At 40.8% G+C, this 24,750-nt stretch overlaps 1 protein-coding gene across 1 annotated transcript in view; it reads left to right on the top strand.

Annotated features, from left to right (window-relative positions):
- Positions 1–24,750, top strand: part of PIR (pirin) — a 114,101-nt gene that overhangs the window by 36,428 nt on the left and 52,923 nt on the right. The window contains exon 4 of the mRNA XM_008064617.1: positions 294–500. Coding sequence (XP_008062808.1) covers positions 294–500 — 207 coding nt within the window. The remainder of the gene's footprint in view (positions 1–293; positions 501–24,750) is intronic.

Genomic DNA, 24,750 nt, shown 5'->3' with positions numbered 1-24,750 from the left:
CCCAGTATACTATCTGCCTGCAACTATCCATCTTAGAGCTCAGTCTAAGACTCAGGGATATCAAAGAGAGGATTCTTTCATTTGTAGGAATTCCAGTTCTGTTACACTGATTTCAAATGAGGAATCATTTGAAAAGCTGGAATGGGCTCCAACAATTGTCCTGATGTTTGTTATTCCTCTTGATGCCAAGGACTCTGACAGCAGCACCTGTAAGATGCCTCACTTAGTGATGGTGTTGTAATTGTTCCACCTGAAGACTTATTATTTTCTTCTTGTTGGTTTGGTGTTTGCAGTGGATGACCGCAGGCCGGGGCATTCTGCACGCTGAGATGCCTTGCTCTGAGGAGCCAGCCCATGGCCTGCAACTGTGGGTTAATTTGAGAAGCTCAGAGAAGATGGTGGAACCTCAGTACCAGGAACTGAAAAGTGAAGAAATCCCTAAACCCAGTAAGGATGGTGTGACAATTGCTGTCATTTCTGGAGAAGCCCTGGGAATAAAGGTAAGCCATGCTATTGTGTGTCTGTGAAACCTGAGGTGTGCAGTGACATAAGGCTGGCCCCTTCTGGGTCATCAACTCTCACTGGGTTTATCATGGGATGGACTTGCTTCAAAGGTGTCAGAATAAGTGCAACTTAAGGGAACCCAGAAATCTTTGCTGCATGTAAACTCATAGAATTAGGAAAATTACAAGAAAGCAAGCTCATGTGAATAATTTGGTCAAAGAGAAATCTTCAAGGCATGTGTTAATATGTATGCTGATTTGGTCAATTTCTTTCACGTATAGTACAATTGTATGCTTTGAATTATGGCTCCTTGATACTGCAAGATTGCTACATTTAACACACAAACAACCTGCCAGGTGTGGTGGTACACGCTTGTAGTCACAGCTCTTAGTCACAGCTCTTTCTTAGGCCAAAGCGAGAGAATTGCTTGAGGCCAAGAGTTTGAGACCAGCCTGAGTAACATAGCGAGACCTCATCTTCACACACAAATTTTTTAAATTAGCTTCTTCAGAGGCTGAGGTGGGAGAATCACTTGAGCTTAGGAATTTGAGGCTGCAGTGAACTATGATCACGCCACTGTACTCCAGCCTGGATGACAGAGCGAGAGCCCGTCTCAAAAAAAAAAAAGAGAGAGAGAGAGAGAGAGAGAAGAAAACAAAAAAGGAAAGAACCTAAAAAGCAAGACCTACATATTTATGTAAATTATTTATGTCCAAATTAGTAAGGAAAGCACATTACTGCATTATAGAAAGTTTATTTTTATCCATCTATCTGTTTATTTATTTATTTTTGAGTTGGAGTCTCACTGTCACCCAGGCTGGAGTGTAGTGATACACTCACGGCCACCGCAGCCTCTACCTGTTGGGTTCAGGCGATCCTTCCGCCTCAGCCTTCCAAGTAGCTGAACTACAGATGCATGCCACCAGACCCAGCTAATTTTTGTGATTTATTGTACAGATGTGGTCTCACCAAGCTGTCTAGGCTGGTCTCGAACCCCTGGGCTCAGGCAATCATCTCGCTTCGGCCTCCCAAAGTGCTGGAATTACGGGCTGAGCCACTGCGCCTGACCAGAAAGTTTATTTATAAACGTTAACTTGACCATTTATTTAACCCACATATGACATGCTCTATACTTTCTTCTTGACTGAAACTTTATACAATTTAAATTTAACATCCCACTTTTTGATCTAATAAGATCAGCGTAGGCTGAAGATTATGGACATATTTGTGGGAGGAAATGGATGTGGCAAGTACTGTGTTAATTGCACACCGGAACTGCTCCTGGGGAGGCTAGAATTCCTCATACCAAGCAATCTGAGTAATGATGAGCTGGCTAGCATGCTCTCTTGGGTGAGGTTTCCCAGAAGCAAACTCTGAGATGAAGATTCCTGTGCAAGAGATTTTAAAGGAAGTGCTCCTAGAAGAGCAGTAAAAGGAACCAGGACAAGGTAGTGGAGGAAACCAAGCAAGGATGCCATCTCTGGCCAAGTCCCAAAGAAGGTGGCTTCAGCTTGATCCTACAAAGGATTTTGAAGGATCAGAATGCTTCAGAGTTGTCCCAACACACTCCAGGCAAGGGAACTGGGCTTTCATGCTCCCTTACCCAACAGTCACTGGTTATGGCCATTAGCTTTGGGGAGGAGGGGGCACAGAAATGGTTAGGGGATCTGAGGGAATCTGGGAGGGGCCTAGACACCAGTACCACCCTTGGCACTTGGCATTGAGAACATCAATAATGGGAGCTACTTCGCAGGTGGCAACCAGCTCTTAAAACTACTTTAACTACAAATTTATGCAAATCTTACTTTTTAAATGTGCACCTGTAGGGAGAATGGCTTGGCAGTGGCTACTAACTCACCACTCAGTGAGATGCATGACATGGTTAACAGATTGGTTGATTATAGGTTGAGACTTACTGGTATTTGTATTTCCTGCATTGTAACCAGAGTTCTTCACCTGTACCCTGCGTAGGCGTGTGGATTATTTGACTTTGTGTTTCTAGTGCAAACAGAAGTAATTGAAGGAGAAAAAAATCCAAGTTCACTCCCTATTAAGCATACCTGCCTGCTGTTCACACCCCCTGGCAGGCCTATTGTTGACTTTGCAGTTGAAAATGACGGTTCATTGTGCCTCTGTGTTCCGTTTCTGAAACAGCATTGGCAGTGAGTGCCCTTTTCAGTTGTTTGTGAAGTTTTCTTCCCTTTAGCTCTGCAGAGGAGAGCTAAGATCTGTGAGGTCTTTCTGGTGTAAGGCCAAAGGATATAGATGTAGAATCCGGCAGAGCGGTCTAAGGGCAGCTGAATTAGTACAGATGTGAAGCTACTCATGCCGTCTCACATGGTGTTTTTCATTCCATGTCTCCAGGACTCTGGGGTTCTAGGGACATGCCTTTAGGGGACAATGGTGGATAGTGGAGGGCAGGGGGCACCCCCTTCACTTCAACCAAAGCACAAGTTTTTTTCTGATTGGATATATTGGAGTTGTCCATAAGATTTTATTTAGAAAAAGCATTGAGCTGTCAGCAGCTAAAAAGAGAAATCAGACCCAGTGATGTAATAGATTAACAAGGCCAGCAATATCACAAATCCTTAGAGTTTACAATTACTTCTCATTTATAAAAACATACAGCAATTTTAAGGTTGAAGCTAGTTCCTGTTAAAAGCAAAACGACATTTTAAAGCACTTTTGAATAGCAGACCATGTGGTCTTGCAATTGCAACCAAAGATTAGAGACCAGAGGTAACGTTTTCACTTTGTAAAATAATGTCTTAATAACTGCCAGCCTCAGTTACTTCTTTTTGAGTAAAATCTCTGAAGTAAATTATATACTCCTAAGTAAATTTATTATGAGAACATTTTAATAATAAGGCTTCTTGGAACTTTGGGCGTCAGCATTAATTTGGATTTCAAGAGGCAACTAGGTGGACTGGTTACCAGCATGGATTTTGGAGACACGGTGCCTGAGTTAGAATTCCTATGATGAACTAGCTGTGTGGCCTTGGACAAGCCACTTAACCAATCTGTGCCTCAGTCTCCTCCTTTATAAAATAAGATTTCTGTGAGGGTTAAGTGACTTTTTATACATTAATCTCTCAGAATAGCACTGGAAACATTGTAAGCACAAGTGGTAGCTGTTATTACTTTGATTACTTTGTGGAAATTTGAGCAGGAGGTAGGCTGAGATTTACATCTGCCGTCTATGCTAAGGGGATTTGCTGCAATTTGGGAAAGGTAATTAACCTGCTCTGAAGAAAGGACACCAGTGTGAATTCTTGTAAAGATGGGAGACAATCGGCTATTTCTTTGTGGGTCTCATAAGAAATCTTGTTTTGTACATCTGGAGCCTTAATATCTACTAACCAAGGAATGACTGGGTCTTTTTGTTTTTGTTTTGAGTTGGAGTCTTACTTTGTTACCCAGGCTGGAGTGCAGTGGCACGCTCACAGCCTTGACCTGTTGGGCTCAGGCAATCCTTTTGCTTCAGCCTTCCAAGTAGTTGGAACCACAGCCATACACCACCACACCAGACTAATTTTTTATTTATTGTGGCGATGAGGTCTCGCTAAGTTGCCCAGGCTGATCTGGAATCCCTGGGCTCAGGCAATCCTCTCTTTTTCACCTCCCAAAATTCTGGGATTACAGGTGTGAGCCACCACGCCCAGCTGAAATGACTGGGTCTTAAAAGGTCTAGATCTACTATAGAAGTAAACTGAAGATTGTTTTATACCAGGAAGATAAATTTAAGTTGAATTGTGACGTGAGGCAGAAAATATATCTTTCAAGAGATTGATGTATTCATAGCCAATATAGAGTCAACAACAACTCCCTTCCCCACAACTAAAATATCTAGAAAATAGAACTAGTGACCATTCCAGTGCTTCTCTGACTTTAGTATTCATGTGAATTACCCGGGGGTCTTGATAAAATGCAGGTTGTGATTCAGCAGGTCTGAGTGGGTTCTGAGATTCTGCATCACTGGTAATGTGTTCTGGTACCACTCTTTGTAGCATGTGTAATGGGCATGGGACCCAGGACAGAGGAGTTTGGTTTGCTTAGGCTCATAAACTGATTCTGTAGCTTTCGGCAAATCTTATGTAAGCCTTTCTAGACCACTGTTCCTGCATTCGCAAAAAAAGGTGAGGAGTTTTATGCTTAAGCCTTTATGAGCAACAAAACTGTCATTTGGATATTCCCAAAGGCAGATGTATGCCTGTTTCCCAAGTTGGACGTGTCAGCATTTATTCAGCCCTTGTAAAGCCATAGCCAGTTTAGAAGAAGATTGTGCCAGGACGGCACAGTCTAAAATGAAGTCTGAAAGCGAGAAAAGATAAAAAGTGGGAAAGTTTGAATAGTTTCTGTCGCTTCTGGAAGGTCAGATCACATATTTATTTCATAAGAGTATGAAATTCTCCAAACCCCATTCCATCCTTATCAGCCAGCCAATCAGCAGTATATATTGCCAGCTCTCTTTGGAACACAATTCTCCCTCCCACCCCCTCCAAAAAAAAAAAATGCGCCTCGACTTGCTTCTAAATTCCATTGTCAGAAGCAAACCTTGAGGAGGCCTCAGCCCCACTGGAGTCAGAGAAAGGCAATTTGTAGCCAAACAGCCTTGGTTCAAGGCCAGTTCCACCACTGTTTCACTTTGGAGAAGTCACTTAGGCTTGCTGGGTCTCACTCAGTTTTCTCATATGTAAAATGGAGGTAATTATAGTGACCCAGCTCAGAGGTTAATATATGTAAAGTACTTCGAACTGGTGCAGAGTGTTTGCTACTTTTTTTTTTTTTTTTTTTGCTTGCATACAAAAACTTTGGGCAGTGTTCATGTGGCCTATAAACATAACAAAAAGAGTCCCTCTGATGGGCAGACTGTATATTCATGTATTGGATGATAACCACATTAGAAAAATTTCTAAAGGAGTTTGCTAAACATCTCATGCAATAAACTCAGAACTTCCCACTGTGAAACAGTGCCTGAGACATAAAAGATGATCAATAGGTATTTTCAAATGAATGAAATCATTAAAATGTAAATGGATGATGGAATAAGAGAAAACTAAGGTAAAGTGGTAAGAAGATAGACAATATAGGGATTAAGAATGAAAAAGCTTAAAATGAGCTTACTAAAAAGTTAAGGGAACAATGCAATTAACTAAGTTATATGTTAAAATAAAATAAATGGTTTAAGGGATTAGGAAGTAGGAAAATAAAAACCGGATTAATTTTTTTTCTTTAAATGTACGCTGTTTAGCAGGACCCAAATTGTTCCCTGCAGGTTTCTTCAAGCAGTGACAACCATGTTGAGCAAAGGTTTGGAAGCTTGTGGATCCCCTTGGGGGTCCTCAGGCAGGTATCTGCTTTAGCTTTTTTCATGTGACTTTTCAGGCCATGGCTTAATCTCCAGAATAGCAGATATACTTATCAGCTTTCTAGGAGTTTCTAATAAATCTTTTCCCTCCCTTGTCCTGGTTTAGCTCCACAAGAGTTGGAAGACCCCATGTCTCTTGGGCAATTTTTTCTCAGCCAAAAAGCAACCTGCCCTCTAATCAGCTTGTGTTTGTTGTGGGTTGACACCTAATTTATAATCAAGCCTGTAATAATCACCTCTGATTTCGAGAGCTGATGGAGTGTCCATTGGTGCATGCACACTTCTTCCTGTACCAGAGCTAGAGAGAAATAGCTACCCACAACATTTTCCAGGTTTTGTCTTCATCCAGGAAACTTTAGGGGCAGGATGTTATTTGAAACATCACCAAAATACAATTTTTTTCAGTATTCAGTATTTTTTGATTAAAAAATATACTTTATGTAGCTTTCAGGGAAATACTTTTATAGCACATACAAATTGCAGTGGGTTTTTGTTAATCAGAATATTGGATGGTGAACTTAGAACATTTTTGTATGTTAGTAAACTCAGAAAATTTTCTATCTCCTTTTTTTTAAAGTTGGAATCTCATATTTTTTTGAGTTGGACTATCACTCTGGTGCCCAGATTGGAGTGCAATGGCATGCTCATGGCCATCGCAGTCTCAGACAATCCTGTTGCCTTCCTCCTCCTAAAGTGCTGGGATTACAGGCATGAGCCACCACACCCGACCATTTTCTATCTCTGGGGAAGTTTGCTTGAGCTTTTTCATTTTCTTCTTCTTTTCTTTTTGAGTCAGAATCTCACTCTGTGCCCAGGCTATAGTGCAGTGACACGATCACGGCCACTGCAGCCTTGACCTGCTGGGCTCAGGTGATCCTTCTGCCTCAGCCTTCCAAGTAGCTGGAACTACAAGCACGTGCCACCATGCCTGGCTAATTTTTTGATTTATTGTGGAGATGAGTTCTCGCTAAGTTGCCCAGGCTGGTCTTGAACCCGTGGACTCAGGCAATCCTCTCACCTCGGCCTCTCAAAGTGCTGGAATTATAGACGTGAGTCACCGTGCCCTGACAGGGGGGATTCTTTCTCAGATAAAAATGGTTCTGAATGGGTACATATGATAGAGGGAACCCTTGGCTACCCATTAAAATCACCTAAGGAGCTTTTTAAAACTACCACACTAATTAAATCAGAAGGGCTATGTGTGGTAGCACAGGCTGGAGTGCAGTGGCACGCTCAGGGCCACCACAGTCTCAACCTGCTGGGCTCAGGCGATCCTTCCACCTTGGCCTTCCAAGTAGCTGGAACTATAGGCACACACTACCACACCTGGCTAATTTTTGATTTATTGTAGAGACAAGGTCTCGCCAAGTTGCCCAGGCTGGTCTTGAACCCCTGGGCTCAGGCAATCCTCTTGCCTCCACCTTCCAGAATGCTGGGATTATATGCATGAGCCACCATGTCCAGCTTTATTTCGGGAGAAGTTTGAATTCTTTGATTCTATCCGGCACATTTTAAAAGGAGCTCAATTGTCCATTGCATTATGCTGGCACAGCTGATCCTCTCCCACAGGAGGCTGCTCTTTCCTATCCAAGCTCAGGAGAAGAACATCTCAAAGTAGCATTTTTGTTTGTTTGTTTTTTGAGTTGGAGTCTCACTCTGTCACCCAGACTAGAGTGCAGTGGCTGCTCCTGGCCACCGCAGCCTTGGCCTGCTGGGCTACGGTGATCCTTCCGCCTCAACCTTCCAAGTAGCCGGAACTACAGGCGCGCGCTACCATGCCCGGCTAATTTTTGATGTATTGTAGAGATGAGGTCTCGCCAAGTTGCCCGAGTGGGTCTCAAACCTGCGGGCTCAGGCAATCCACTCTCCTCGGCCTCCCAAATTACTAGGATTACAGGCTGAGCCATTGAACCCAGCCCACAAAGTAGCATTTAAAAAAAAACCATTAAATCATGAAAACAGGCAACATATTCACGCACTTTATTTTTTTTTTTTGCCTTTGAAGTATTCCAGCAAGTTTATGAGTTTAGCTCAAAAAAATCCCCGGATATTCTCCTAATGGCAGAGGGAGTGAGAGGGGCACTGGGTTTCTGACAAAGGGAGTTTGAGAAAACGAGCTCCAGCAGTCCCAGAGGCTGAGCAAAGGGACAACAACATTTGCTCGGGAATTCTCCCTTCCTTTATCTCTCTTTTAATTTACTTTGTTTAAAAAAAAATCAGAGCACTCAGGCCCTGATCGCTGGTCATATGAGTACAGAGATGGAAACAACAGATGCTAGACACTGTAAAAGATGGAGAGAGGGAAGAGGGAGGGAGAGAGGAGGAAGAAGGAGGGATGAGGGGCACACAACCACACACTGGGTACCAGGTCCACTATCAGGAGGAGAGAGGGCACGCAAGAAGCCCAAACCTCACCTGTACGCAATTTACTTATGTAGTAAATACATCTAAAATAAGATAAAATTTTCAAAAATAAAATAAAAATCAGAGCACTCCATGATAGATTTAAAAACTGAAAAATTACCTATCAGATGCAATGGGCACTAATGGGGGTGATGGGTATACTTAAGTTCAGACTTCTTCACTATAAAAAGCAACCATGAAACCAAAACCCATTTGTATCTCTAAAGCTATTGAAATAATGACAATTTTTAGAAAAAAAGAAATAAAATAAAATAAAATGAAAGCTGGGCGTGGTGGTGCACACCTGTGGTTCCAGCTATTATGGAAGGCTGAGGCGGAAGGATCGACTGAGCCCAGCAGGTTGAGGCTGCAGTGGCCGTGAACGTGCCACCGCACTCCAACCTGGGCACCAGAGTGAGAATCCAACTCAAAAAAAAATTAAAAAATGGATATTTAACAAATGTTCACTTTGGAGTGAGGGTAGGAGGATAAGGATGGACCTGAGACTTCTCTCATTATGTCTTTTTCTTTTTACTTTTGAAAGATGTAAATGCTTCCATATTTTAAACATCAAGATAAACCAGAAAAGAAAGAATAAGAAAAAAAAAAAAAAAAAGAAACGAAGAGCCTAAAATTGGTATAAAGATATCAGCAACATAACCACACAGAGAAAACATTTATTTTAAGGGCTTTTAAACACAGTTCTCTGACTTTACATTTTGAGTGGAATATATTCGAAAGACAAAAAGAACAGTATAAAAATTTTAAATGTAGTTGGGCTCGGTGGCTCAGCCTGTAATCCCGCGCTTTGGGAGGCTGAGATGAGTAGATTGTCTAAGCCCGCGGGTTCGAGACCCGCCTGGGCAACTTGGCGAGACCTCATCTCTACAATAATTCAAAAAATGAGCCGGGTGTGGTAGCGCGCCTATAATTGCAGCTACTCAGAAGGCTGAGGTGGAAGGATCGCCGGAGCCCAGCAGGTCGAGGCTGCGGTGGCCGTGAGCGGCCACTGCACTCCAGTCTGGGTGACAGAATGAGACTCCAACTAAAAAAAAAAAAAAATTTTTAATGTCACCTAATAGTTTTATTATTAGTGTTGGTATTATAATTTTATAACATGCTTATGTATATCATGAAATAAGACAAATGAGTAAGCTTGTTAGCGTTTTTAGGAATCAGGAGTTTCAGTGTAAGAAAACAGATACAAACATAAAAGGAAAGAACTAAGAAAAGACTACAATATTCAATGTTAAATTCAATTTAAATGAACATTTAAAAAAACTTATGACCATTAAATCCTTGTGGCAGTTTCTAGAAACCCAGTATGGTTTAATCATTTTAGGAATCCACGACTTTCAATGATGCAGTTTATGTTTCATTCTGATAACAATTTCATTCTCTACTGATTACTTCTATTGATTTTTTATGGCCCACGTTTAATTAGATGCTATGAGAAATGCTTTAAGAAGTTCCACCTAAGAAATATACAATGACCCTAATGAGTTCCTGCTGAATTAAATGCTCACAGTCTAGCTGTGAGGAGAAAACAGCAAGTATCAAAAGTACCATGTGGCACAGGAAACAGTACAACAGCAGTATGTGAAAATCTCATGATAATCCGGGGATGGGGTTGGGAGAATGAATTCTGTTTGCGTGAATGGAGTGAGAGAATTTTTAAAAAACCTATTAAAGAGAAAGAAAGAGAGAGGGGGTTGTATAAAAGGCTTGGACGGTAAGAGCACAGTACTTATGGGGGGCTGCATAGACAACCAGATATTGGCAGAGTTGCAGCAGGGCCAAAGGAAGGAAATGATGCAAAATATGGGAATGGAGAAAAATCCAAGACCAGGCTTGCCTACTCCTGGGTTTTGTCTAAGGCTGATGTTAATTATATGTATATTCCTGCATTCCTCTCTCCCAGAGTTTTAAGCAGCAGGGCTAGAGGTTAAGGCTTGGATGACAACTCCCTTCACCACCCCAGTTTGCTAAGTGCAGTACTTTCTCATCTCAAATTTCATAAAGCAGTTCATTCTATAGGACCTGCTGACACAGGCCATGTAGCCTGAGCAGATGACCAGCGTCATTCCACAGACAAATGCAAAACCTGGCTTTGATTCAGTGTTGAGAATAGGCACAATTAGGGTTTGTTAGTCTTATTTAGTAAACAGGAGGACACCAAAGAAATGCACCCAGCAACTTCAGATAACTTGTCCTGTGGTAGGCAGCCATGGTTGGCACTTCATTTGCAGTTAGGAATGTGCAAATAAACAGTGGTCAGGATCTACTCAAATCAGCAGTACAAAAGGTTGCTCTTGTCCAGGGCAGCCCACTTACCCCACAAATACCATTCTTGGTGTTCACAAAGGGTGCCAGATGTTCTTTTTTGAGTCAGAGTCTCACTCTGTCGCTCAGACTGGAGTGCAGTGGCACACTCATGGCCACCGCAGTCTCAACTTGCTGGGCTCAGGTGACCCTTTCGTCTCAGTCTTCCAAGTAGCTGGAACTACAGACATGTGCCACCATGCCCGGCTGATTTTTAGATTTACTCTAGAGACGAGGTCTTGCCGTGTTGCTCAGGCTGATCTCGAATCCCCGATCTCAGGTGATCCTCTCACCTCCACCTCCCAAAGTGCTGGGATTACAGACGTGAGCCACGGCACCCACTGCCAGATGTTCTTATTCCTTCAAGATGTCCCTGCTGACTGAATCACCTAAGAAGTACATTCCAGTGGTGTCGACAAGCCCTCTTCTGCCAGTAATAAAGAATGGATAGGTGCACTTTTAAACCAGAAGTTACATCCTGTGCCATTCGTACATCGTTGGCCTAAGTAATCAGGATTATAAATTAGTAGAGAAATTTAGACTAAGAGCATAATGAAAGCTATAAAAGTTCCAAGGTATCACCTTCAATAAAGGTCAGTGGATACTTTAGCATATTATTGTAATCACTTCTATGGCTGTCAAGACTTGTCCTTTTAGGATATATTAAGTCTTCCCCCGGACACATTACTTTTTTTTATTACAGCAAAAAAATACAGGAGAGCTTCAAAGAACTGGCTTTAGATTCTCTCACATTGCATTAAAAACTGAGCTCTTGTGGATATAAATGAAGTAGATGTCAATATTTTTAAAAACTGGTATCGGCATATATAAAGCTATACTTCAAACACTACTTTATTTTGACCAAGGCACAAATCCTTGGGATCATGTAGCTTCTGAATAATCTGGCCAAACTCACACTAAATGTGATAAGTAAATTCAGTGTCATATATAATTTTGATTATATGAAGTATTAGAAGTTTACAGTATATAAATTATACCTCAATAAATCTGTTTTTAAAAAAAGAATTCTACTTCTGTGAACAAATATAGTTACTCCAAGATAGCCAAGTATTTGAAAATTTCAACTCCAATGAGCTCTAAATCATTGATAGTAACACTCTATTAAAGGATGAACATGTGGTCTTAAAATCACAGGGAATCTTTTTTACCATCCATTGTGGATCCAGGGGATGTTTAATATTCCCTTGGCTTTGTTAAATGAGATGAGGAAACTGTCAGAACCTGCCATTTCTGGAAGAACTTCTGCATTGGCCATGGGGAATTGGAAAGATTCCCCAGGAAGGTATGTATCATAGTTCAGTTGAGCTCAGCAAACATACTGAAAGCCAACTGTGTGCAAGATCCTGTGAAAGTATGAGGGGACAAGATGAAAAAATTAGGGAGCTGGGAGTGTGCAGTCAAAGGGACAGACACATCAACTGAAACAACATGAGTATACTGTGGTGCGCCAGCACACTGGAAAACATGGCAGGTTAGTGGGAAGGCACAATAGGAGGATGAGTCCAATCTGAAGATTCAAAGAAAGCAGGCTTAAGTCTAAAGGAGGGAACTGGCCTGGAAAAGAAGGATAGAAAGTCTAGATTGTGCAAAAGGAGACAACATGAGTGTGAACATTGGAAAAGTTATCATCTTTCCCTGTGCAATTTGTTTGGTACTTTGCATCTTTCTGTCTCTGTCTGTCTCTGTCTCTGTCTCTCTGTCTATCTGTCTCTCTCTCTCTGTGTGTGTGTGTGTGTGTGTGTGTGTTTAAACTTTTCAAGCTTATTCTCTTTTATCTTTACAAATATCTTGAATATACCAATGATATTTCACCTGGAGTAATTGCTCTTCTGTATCTTCTACCTTTTACGTCCCTCCTCAAGCCAAGAAAATGAAATAAAATTCTACAAATACAATGCTCTCATGTCACCATCTATTGGAGTTTTTCATGTTGAGAAAATTGCTGTTGCATTTGGAATGCAACATGAACTGATTAAGGCCTGGCTTGTCCAGGTTTGTTGAGGTTTAAAACAATAATTTAGCTCTTTTTTGTAAAACCTTAAAGCCCCCTTGCTCTCTTTCTTTCATATAGATGATCATTTTTAACATTAGGAAAGGAAATCTTGATGGCCATAAGTTTTCTATCCTGGGCCAACTATAAATAGTAATTGGAAAAATTTAACTGCTTCCATTTAAAGGAAGCCATTTTGAAGTCCAGAACAAGACTTTTTGGTCCCACTACCTTCAAACACCTGCCTCTGGTTAGTCTTCTTCTCATCTCTGGGCTCTAAGAACAATGCTGGCTTCCCTACCCTCCCCCTCTCCTCCCCTTGAGAGTTATTCTCCAATTACACAGAAGGGATGAGAGAGAGAGAGAGAGAGAGAGAGAGAGAGAGAGAGAGAGAGAAACATGAATGCTGGGTTGTGAAAAGGAGGAATAACAATAATCCAACACCTTTTCTACTCCACCTTTAGCATTGATTTTTGGGCCTTTTCATGCTGTCTCTACCAAACCATTTTCTTTTTTTTGTTTTTTTGAGTCAGAGTCTCACTCTGTGGCCCAGGCTGGAGTGCAGTGGCATACTACTCACAGTCACTGCAGCCTTGGCCTGCTGGGCTCAGGTGATCCTTCCACCTCAGCCTTCCAAGTAGCTGGAACTACAGCCACCACACGCAGTTGTAGAGATGAGGTCTCACCATGTTGCCCAGGCTGGTCTCGAACCTGCAGGCTCAGGCAATCTTCTCACCTCTGCCTCCAAACAGTTTTCTTATACATTGCTCCCCCTACCCCCTGCCTCCAATTCAAGTTTCTGCCAATTGATTCTCCCTTGCCAAATTCGCTTTTTCAGCAGCCCCCGTCCTGGCTGTGGCAGCTCTGTGTCAGGAGTTAGTCCCATCTATGTCTTTGTCTGGCTTGGAAGACTTTGAGAGTCTCTCAGTAACTACTGAGATTTGGCTGGTGGATTTCCCCAGCATCAGATACTGATTTGAGGCCATCTGTTACTTATCAGTCTGAAACAAGTTTTGAACAAGAGTTCTGGAGATTGTCATTAAATGTTTTCATAGGTTTTAACTGACAGACTCTGTTATCCAGACAAAAGCCGAACAATATATTGAAGAGGACCTAAAATTCGGTAGAAGTCAAATGTAGGGAGTTAAGGTTGAGAAGATCAAAAGATAATACAGGCATATTTCAGAGATACTACTGGATCAGTTTCAGACTACCGTAATATGGTGAATATCACAATAAAGCAAGTCGCACAAACTTTTTGGTTTTTTAGTGCATATAAAAATTATATTGTAGTCTGCTAAGTGTAAAATAGCAGTATGTCTAAAAACATGTACATACCTTAGTTTAATTTAAATATATTTTATTGCTAAAAAATGGTAATGATCATCTGATCCTTCAGTGAATTGTAATCTTTTTGTTGACAGAAGGTCTTGGCTGTGGACTGATCATGGTGGTGGTTGCTGAAGGTTGGGGTGGCTGTGGCAGTTTCTTAAAATTAGTCAACAGCTTGCCACATCGATTGATTCTTCTTTTCACGAAAGATTGCTCTGTAGCATGTGATGTTGTTTGACCCTACGTTACCCACAGGAGAACTTCTTTGAAATTGGTGTCAATCTTCTCGAACCCTGCCACTGCTTTATCAATGAGGTTTATGTGATATTCTAAATCCTTGTTGTCATTTCAGCAATATTTATGGCATCTTCACCAGGAGTAGATTCCATCTCAAGAGATCACTTTCTTTACTTATCCATAAGAAGCAACTCCTCATTTATTCCAGTTTTATCATGAGACTACAACAATTCAGTCATGTCTTCAGGCTCACTTCTAATTCCAGCTCTGTTTCTATTTCTACCACATTTGTAGTTACTTCCCCCACTTAAGTCTTGAATCCCTCAAAATCATCCATGAGGGTTGGACTCAACTTCTTCCACAGTCATAGTAATGTTGATATTTTGACCTCCGTCCACGAATCACGAATGTTCTTAATGGTATCTAGAATTTTGAATCTTTTCCAGAAGTTTTCAATTTACTTTTCTCAGATCCATCAGAAGGCAACTGTAGCCTTATGAAATGCATTTCTTAAATAATAATATGGCTTGGAAGTCAAAGTGACTCAATCCAAGGGCTACAGAATAGATGATGTATTAGCGGGAATAAAAACATTAGTCTCCTTGTATATCTTCATTGGAGCTCTTGGGTGACCAGGTACATTGCCAGTGGACAGTAATATTTTGAAAGGAATCTTTTTTTATCTAAGGAGTAGATCTCAACAGTGGACTTCAAATATTCAGTAAAACATGTTGTAAACAGATATGCCATCATCTAGACTTTCTAGAACACAGGAAATGTAGACTTAGCATCATTCTTAAGGCCTCTAGCATTTTCAGAATGGTCAATGAGCATTGGCTTCAACTTAAAGTCACCAACTGCGTTAGCCCCTAATAAGAGTTAGCCTGTCCTTTGAAGCTTTGAAGCCAGGCATTGACTTCTTTGTAGCTATGAAAGTCCTAGATGGCATCTTCTTCCAATAGAAGGCTGCCTAATCTCTCTTGAAAATCTGTTTTACAGTGTAGCCACCTTCATCAATATTCTTAGCTAGATCTTCTGGATAACTTGCTGCAACTTCTCCATCTGCACTAGCTGCTTTACTGTAAACTTTTATGTTATGGAGATGGCTTTTTTTCTTAAACCCCATGAACCAACCTCTGCTAGCTTTTTCCCCCCAACTTTTCTTCTGCAGCTTTCACCCTTCTTTCAGCCTTCATACAATTGAAGAGAGTTAGGGTTTTGCTCTGGATTAGGCTTTGGCTTCAGAGAATGTTGTGATTGATTTGATCTATCCAGATCACTCAGACTTTCTCCATTTCAGCAATAAGGCTACTTCACTTTCTTATCATTTTTGTGTTCACTGAAGTAACACTTTTAATTTTTTTTCAAGAACTTTTCCTTTGCATCCACAAAATGGCTAACTGCTTGGCATAAGAGGCTTAGCTCTTGACCTGTCTTGGCTTTCGACATGCCTTCTTTACTATGCTGAATTATTTCTAGCTTTTGATTTAAAGTGAAAGACTCGCGACTCTTCCTTTCACTTGAATACAGTGTGCCCATTGTAGAATTATTAATTGGTTTAGTTTAAATATTGTTGTGTCTCAAGGAATAAGGAGGCTCTAAGAGAGGAAGAGAGATGAGGAAATGGCCAGTTGGTGAAGCAGTCAGAACACGTTTTTCAATTAAGTTCACCATTTTATGTGGACACATTTCTTGATACCCCAAGACAATGACAATAGTAGCATCAGAGATCACTGATTATAGATCACCATGAGAGATATAATGAAAAAGTTTGAAATATTGTGAGGATTACCAAAATGTAACAAGGAGACACAGCGTGAGCACATGTGGTTGGGAAAATGGAGCCGATAGACTTGCTGGATGCCAAATTGCCACACACCTTCAATTTGTTAAAAAAAAAAAAAAAGTGATATCTGTAAAGCACAATGAAGGAATCACAATAAAACATGGCATGCTTGTACCCCTTTTTTCACTAAGTTCAGAATGAATTGCAAGGTACGCTGAAGCCGGGCTCGGTGACTCAGCCTGTAATCCCGCGCCTTTGGGAGGCTGAGGTGAGTGGATTGCCTGAGCCCGCGGGTTCGAGACCCGCCTGGGCAGCAAGACCTCATCTCTACAATAAATAAAAAAATCAGCCAGGCGTGGTAGTGCGCGCCTGTAGTTCCGGCTCCTCGGAAGGCTGAGGCGGAAGGATCGCTGGAGCCCAGCAGGTCGAGGCTGCGGTGGCCAGGAGCAGCCACTGCACTCCAGTCTAGGTGATAGAGTAAGACTCCAACTCAAAAAAAAAAAAAAAGAAAGAAAGAAAGGTACACTGAAGTGTTGGCTTTACTTTGGGATCCAAATATTATCTTTCTTGCCAGTAAAATCTGGATAAGAGCACATGACTTATCTCTAAGACCTTTTGGGCTTCTTCATACTTCCCCTTCTTCATTAACCATGTTCCTGACAGAGCTGTACAGTCACAGGCAGCTTCCTCAGAGGCAGGCTTATTACCTCTTGGTAGAAGAGAAAAAGAGAAAGGAAGAAAAAAGCCCAGAAGGGTCCTAGTTGCCCATATTCACTCCCTTATATTACCTTTGCCACAGGATCTACCCCTTGCTCCCCTTATCTCCACTCATTAGTGAGAGAAGCAGAGAGCAGCTGGCCGTGTTGCCTCATGGAAACATTAGGGAGGGGTCTGGAGGCTACCTCCAACATTCCCCAGTGTTTTGGTCTATTAACATATTAGATTGGACACTTAGCAATGACTTCCCCCTCAGGGAAGAAGATGAGAAGTTTATCAGTATGGATCTCGTTTTACAAAAACTAAAATCTTTTCTATGGGATCAGTTTCACCCCAAGAAGGATCTGAAATGAATACAGAGAGTGTTTTCTTCTTTATTAAATTCACACCATGGCACATCTGTATTCTAGGCTGCACATTCACTCCCTGTTCTATTTTCCGGTCAAGTGATTACTAACCAATGTTGAGAGATGGGTGAGAAGCCCATGTGGCAACATAAAAATTATCTAAATATTAAAACATCCCAAATTTGAACATAAGCCTCTGCCATCATCAAATTTTTAAGATGAAAGCAAAATTTTGATCTAAAACTCCTTGTCACCAAGGGTACCTGCATAATGAACATTTGTATACCTAACCCTGAATTGTACCCCACATCTTAAAAAATAAAAAAAATCCTCCTTGCCTTTGTAAATCAAATAGAAATAAATTAGACCTAAAAATTACATTTTAAATGAAGCACCAAAGCATCTTTACCCAATTTTAATACTGCTTTGTTTGGGTATTATAAGGATTTTCTTTTTTGTTATAAGTATTGTAACCTGGGTTGCCTCCTGTGGACTGAATGTGGCTCCATTAGGACTGCCAAACCTGAATTCATTTCACCTCAATTCTCATTTGTCTCACTTTAAAAAATAGTCCCAAAAGGTCGTAGAAGACACATTTAACACAATACCAGCTTTGTTTCCAAAAAATTTTATAGTGCAGGCAAATCTCCAAGCCCTAGAGCATATATATTGTAGAAAATGGATGTGCTTGGTCAGTCCAGGGAGTTAACATAGTTGGGAGAATAAAACTATGTATCTATTGTATTTCTACTCTCTAAGGCAGCGATCCCCAACATTTTTTGCATCAGGGACCAGTTTTGTGGAAGACAATTTTTCCACAGACAAGAGAGATGGGGAATCATCAGGCATTCGATTCTCATAAGGAGCACACAACCTAGATTACTCGTATGCACAGTTCACAATGGCTCCTATGAGAATCTAATGCCACCACTGATCTGACAGAAGATGGAGATTTCCTCCCCTGCAGCTCATTTTCTGCTGTGCAGCCCCATTCCTAACAGGCCACACACTGGTACTGGTCCGCAGCGTGGGGGTTGGGGACCCCTGCTCTAAGGGAAACATTCTTACCTTCGGAAAAAGGTAGATGCTTGTGTTGGTGGCAACTCCAGGCACCAGGTCTTAAGAAAATCCTGCACCCAACTTGGGGAGGCTGATAAGAATATGAAGAAATGTTCTCACCAATATGCAGAGAAATAGAAATTCAAGTAATATGCTACTACTTGACACACTTCAGGTTGGCAAAAATAGAAAGTCAGGTACTGTGAAGTGCTGGCAAGGATGGAAAGAAATGAAAACTGTATTTATTGTAGAGAACAATCTGGCTTTACTCAATGCGACTAGCACTACATATAGTGTATGTCTCAGAAATTCCACTCCTGGGCATTTATTCTATCAAAACTTCACCAAGCAGACATACAACAGTGGTCGTTTCAGTATCATGGGTGGTAGAACAGAGGGGTGAAATAGGTGTTCACCATTTAGGTCATGGATAAGTAAAATATGGTGGCTATATATGATGGAATATAATGTGACTGCCAGAAGCAATGGACTGTATTTGCTTATGTTATTAGCTCTCATGGAATTATGTGGAATAAATCAGAAAAGAAAGCAAGTTAGTCTACAATACCATTTATTTTTCAGGGACACCCATATATCTGAAGAAATATACTGTGGATAGTTTGGAAAGATGTCCATTACTTATGTTCAACTAAGAGCCAGTGGGAAATGGGTAAAGACTGGGAATGAGGGGGGGGGGGAAATAATACAAAACAAGAGGGGTTCTCATGGACGTGTGATGACCATGTGTCATAGACTATGATGTATGACCAATTCAATTCCATGAACCCAAGGCCAGAGAGAGAGAGAGAGATTTGTGTCCAGCACTAGCTTTTAACTTGGTGTAAGACCTCCTGTGTGGGTGATTTAAAGGATTCTAGGAAGTCCTAACACATGACAGAAGATCTCACTGTCACATGATCAAAACTGTACTATTAGAGTCAATCCTTCAACAGCCCGGAGTTGCCACCAAGACAAGCATGATAGATTGAAAGGAGCATAGACTGTGGAGTCAAACAGACCTGGGTTCAGATCACAGCTATGTTGTTTAATACCTCTGAGACCTTGGGAAAATTATTTTGAGCCTTTATTTCTTCATTTGCCAAATGGGACAGTAATATGTAGTCCTTGACTTATTTGTATGATATATAATGTGTCTAGCAACAAAGAGGGTATTAAATATTTGTTCCCTTTTTCCTTATCTATCTCCCTTTTTGCTCTCACATTCCCTTTTATCATTAGGTTTTACTGATAGCAAATCTCTAGAACTTCTTGGGAAAAGAAATAAACATGGCCAATGTCTTCTATGGGTTTATGAGGTGCTAAGTTATATGTCAGAGCTGTCCAATGAAAATAAAATAGAAGTAATATGTAACTTAAAATTTCATAGTAAACATTTTTTAAAAAGTAAAGAGAAGCAGGTAAAATTAATTTCAATAACATTTTATTTAATTCAATATATCCAAAATATTATCATTTCGACATGTAATCAATATAAAATTATAATGAACTATTTTATGTTTTTTGTACCAACTCTTTGAAATCCAGTGTGTATTTCGCACTTACAGCACATCTCAATACAGACTAGCCACAATTCATGTGCTTAATAGTCACATGTGGCAAGTGGCAACTATGTTGGACAGTGAAGTTCTGAGTGCTTTACGTGTATTAGGTCTCTTGATTCTAATTTAACTTGGATTTTCTGGAAACAGAGCACAAGGGAAGTCTTACATGCACTTCCAGGGCAGTGAGAGTGAGGGAGAAGGGAAGTGAGAAGATGCTTAGCTGTGATAGATGGGTCAACATTTTCCTCTGAACCCTTTAACATGCATCTGTCTTCCTAGGCCTTCTCTGTCTTAAAAGTATCTAAGACAAAACCTTCTCTCAGCAGAAAATCTAGTTTGTATTGGGTTGTGCTGAACTGGTAAGGACCTGTGTGAGCTTTTAGTTAAGAGCACAAACTCTAGAGCCAGACCATCTGAAAAGTCTTCCTCAGAACAGAAAACTTCAGAAACTGTACCCAGAACTTTCTGAGGAAGCAAGAAAGATGAAGAATTTTTGTGTCATCCCACATCTTTCATCCCTCTTGATCAAAGTTTGCTCCATGGGGAACTAATTCTCTGCAACCTCTGAAGGGACCACATCCTGCATCCTATGACTTGGATCTTTATCCATGTCTTGATGGAGCTGGAGAATAACAGAGATAGCAGCAGGTCTTCACAACCAGACAGAAATCAAACAGCAAACAAACAAGAGCTGATCTCAGAGGCACAGAGACCCCCAGCCCACTCTTCAACAGACACAGGAGCTGGTGGAAAGATGGCGAACAGACTCCTGCATCCTACAAACGAACCTTCAAGAATGAAACCAGATGCCTTGGTCCCTCCTAGCTGATGGTCACGTTCTGAAATGACTTCCATTGCCCCTGCACCAGTGGCAGCTACAGCAGCTCCAGGGGTCTCCCTAAGAGGCCAAGGGCTGAGGAACTAATGAGCTTGAGAGACTCTGAGGAGGCATGTAAAATGTGTTCAATTAAATTATCACAAAAACCTAATGAGGTAGGGAATTGGAACATAGTGAGATTAGCATTTTGCCCAGGGTTACACATCTAGTGAGTGACAGGGCTGGGATTGTAACTACATGGTGTGGCTCCAGAGTTTGTGCTCTTAACCACAAGCTCACACAGGTCCTTACCAGTTCAACATAACTCAATATAAATCAGATTTTTTGTTGTTGTTGATAGCAGGTTTTTCTTAGAAACTTTAAAGATGAAAAAGTCATAAGAGGAGAGGTACATGCTGAAGCATTCAAGAAGAAAACCTTGGTCCATCTGTCATTTTCCTAGGGAACTGACCACTTTTTGTTTGCTCAGGAGTTCACAAACAATTGCCTGCCTTGAGTTGGCAATAAATACTGACCCCTTCCATAGGGTTCTAGCCCTTCAGAAGATTTGGTCAACTCTTCAATTTCTCTGAGTTGTTGCTGAATAGCAGGGAAGTGTTTTTCCCCTCTTGTTTGTAGATATACAGGAGACCATATTCAATACTTTCAGAACCTATTTGAACACTTTATTTAGACGGGTTAGTGTGGTAAGTTTGGGGATTTGGAGGTTGATCAAGAGAGAGAAAGGTAGTAACATAAGCTTTATTGGGGCAGTGCTTGAATAGGGTTGCATGAGAGAGAAGGTCCCTTACAGCTGGGGATTTTCCAGAGACAGTGGCACAAGGTCACCACTCAGAAGGGAAATGGGGTAAGAGACCAAGATTAGGGGGCATTAGAGGGAGTTTACTTATCTAGGTGATGTCACTCCGCAGCAAGGTGTGTTGTCTCTGGATAAGAAAACTCCAAAGGACAGCAGAAATATGGGGTCTTTTATAGTTAGAGTTTATCTTATTTCTGACTAGCAGATGTTGGATGCATTTTGGCTAGCAGATATTGGGTATGGTTTCACAGTGTATGTGAGGTAGGTTGGCCCTAAATGGCTAAAAAGATGTTTATTTGGATATATTTAAAGCAACTTGATGTGGGGAAATTGGAATTTGGCGCCAGTGGGCTTTGGGATAATGGTCTTGGCTTGCTCTGAAGAAGCAAACAACATGGGGACCATTTTCACCTTATCTACAGGGGCTATCTTTGGCCCATTTACATAATAGCAAACTTTCCATTCATTCGTTCAGCTTGTCCATTGCTATAATGGGGTATTAGGATCTGATGAAGTTCTTAAGGCAACGTGAGTCTAGAATTCCTGACAGTTTGAGGTGCTTTTCAAAGCCAACCACCACCTACTTTTCCATTTTCTTTTATCACTTCTATTTGAATCAGAATGTCAGGTAGCAATAGACCTAAGAGATCAACTCTCCAACTCCATCACTTTGTAGATGAGAAAACTGCAATCCAACAAGGCAAAACATCTCTTCCAAAGTCACACAAGGACAATGACCCAAACTGAGGTTTACTGAATCTTCCCCATTTTATTTAAGTATTGCCCCTGCCTTATGCACCTTTCAGCCCTTATGCATAAGTTTGCTGAGTGTGTCTTTCTCCAGTTTGAGAATGCCTTCACTCATTTTCATGGCAGAAAGTTTCAAGATGACCATCTCTCTACACCAAAAGAGTACCATTAGGCACATATCTGTATGAGCAAACACCCCTGTCTGTCTGTGTCAGAATTCACGCAAATGAACATGTAGGAGAAGTCCTAGACTATAATAAATTCTGCCTTAATTTTAATCATAAAATTGAGGGATCATATCTATACCAAGGTATCAGTTCCTTGAATTCTATGAAATTTTATCTTTGCCAGATAGCTTTCCATATTACATCTCAATGCATGTTCCAGCAAGAATTCTTAAAAATATCTGAGTAAATAGCAAATGTAAACTAATCGAGATTTAAAATATTAGAAAACCCCATGAGGAACATTCTAGCATCAGTTAATAGATTTGCTGACTCAGTCTTGGAACATATTACTCATGGATTGGAAATAAGGGATAGGGAAGCTCCCTGTTAGCATACTCCAGGGCCATTTGTGGTTTTATTGAACTGTTGCCTTCATAGTGTTGTAGATGGATTGCTTATACAAGATATGGGCATTTGTTCTTTCTCTGGTCTTAATTTTCTGAGAAATTAGAACACCTGTAATCCAACTTTGAGCAAAGATGCTGACACAAAGGCTGAAGAAATCAAAGTCCAGTTTCATAATTAACATATCTTTGGTTAAATTTCAGGACTATGGATCCTATCAGCATCTTTAGTCCCTTCTCCTTTAGCTCTTCTCTCCTTGCTACCCCTCCCATAAATAAAAGATGAGAAGGAGAAGGACTGTTACTATTGATTAAAGGGCTGCTGGAAAAAAGGATACTATAGAGACTAGACTGTGGGATAATCTGACTGTATTCAAAGTTCTTGGTCAGCTGGACAGCTTGATGCTCAGGATTGTCCACAATGCATTATGGTTGGCAGCAGTTAAAAATGTTTTCTGGCCTTCTCTCTCACCCTACACAGAGTCATTGGCATTTTGCCTAAGAATTCCTTGTCTTCTCTTTGTATAGCAATTCATGTATATGTCGAAATATGATTACAGTGTTTTAATCGTTCCCATGATACCTTTGGCACTGAGAATGGAAACTAATCTCTCCCACTCCTTATCAGAATAGCTTAACATAATCAAGAAATCAGAGTGCTTTAGATTGGGGACAGAGGACATCATTTCTTTGAAGAGTAGCCTATTCTAAACAATAAGAGTTGGAAGTTTGCTTTACATACTATGGTAAATCTACTTTTCAGTTCCTCAAAACCTTAAGATCTCCAAGAAAAAAGATGATTGTCCATTCATCCAGGTTGATGGGACCTGGCAGTGAGTTTCTTGAGTGTGTATGATGGTGGAGAGACTAGTTCTGTGCTGATGCATTTTTCTTCCCAATGGAAAGCCCAGCAGACCATGAGAGTGAGAGAAGTTGGTGGAAGAAAGAAGGGGAGATTGGCTCATGATGACATGAACTCCTTATGGAGTAGGTCTTCCTCTGTTAGTTAGGGCTCTTGAACTGGTTACTGTAGACACCTGGTTTTCCCCATTGAAGCTTTTTCTCGTAACTGGCAGAAAGAGAACCTACCTGAAATAAACCGAAGTATATGTGCAAACTTGTTAGTGATAACGTAGATCATCATCAATTGGGGAAGATAAGAATAGGTTAACTGGGACAATTGGTTGACCATCTAATTTTTTAAAATTTCGCTTATGAACTCACACTTCATAGTTAAATGAATTCCACATAGATTAAAGAATTTAATATCAAACATTTTGAACTAGAAGAATATGGGCAAATGTTTATATGATCTTTGGATGGGGAAAGACTTTCTAAGTTTAAAAGCATTGGAAGGAAAAGATTAATAGATTTGACCCATGTCAGAAATCCCATAAATAATATTAAAGGCCAAAAACAAACTGGGAGACTTCTACAAGTCTTATTAAGGGCTAATACCCTCGCTTTATTTTAAAACCTCTCATATAATTTGATGAAAAACACCAAACTCTCTAGTCTCCATGTATCCACTTTTCTGTTGCCTTTCACTGTCCTACTTCACAGACGTGTCTACACATTTTATCTCTACCTCCCTACCTCCTTGAGCTTGTTAACTTGATATCCATCCCCATTGGTCCACTGAAACCAGTCTATGCTGACTTCCATGTGGCCAACTCAGGGTCTTTTTTTGTTGTTGTTCCTTCTTTACGTCAGCTGTTCCTCTCCATGGCCTGACTGCTTTCTTTTTCTCCAAAGCCTCCCTCTTTTCTTTGGCCTCTAAGATAATAACATTTTGGTGTTTCTGGATGCTCCTTGCTCTTTCTGAGTTTCCTTTCTCAGGCAGGTACCATTTTCTCTGCAGACCCCTCAACACCTGAGTTCCCTGGATCTCTGTCTTGAGTTCTGTCTTTCACTGAACATCTCCCTAAATGATTGTGGATTTAGATACCATGTATAATCTGACAACACCTAGATTTATATTCACAGTGCAAGCATCCTCTCTGAGCTCTGTGTAGATTCATATATTCAATCGCCAACTTGACATCTTCATTCACGTGGTGTCCAGACATGTCAAATTCATGGAACTAGAGTCAATAATACTGAGTGACCTCTCACAGAAACAAAGATCTGAGTATCACATGTTC

Source organism: Carlito syrichta, unplaced genomic scaffold (assembly GCF_000164805.1).
Source record: "Carlito syrichta isolate Samal-C Ts95f unplaced genomic scaffold, Tarsius_syrichta-2.0.1 Scaffold307764, whole genome shotgun sequence".
Taxonomy (NCBI): Eukaryota; Metazoa; Chordata; class Mammalia; order Primates; family Tarsiidae; genus Carlito; species Carlito syrichta.
The sequence above is the reverse complement of the archived record's forward strand: the minus strand, read 5'-3'. Positions and strand labels throughout refer to the sequence as shown.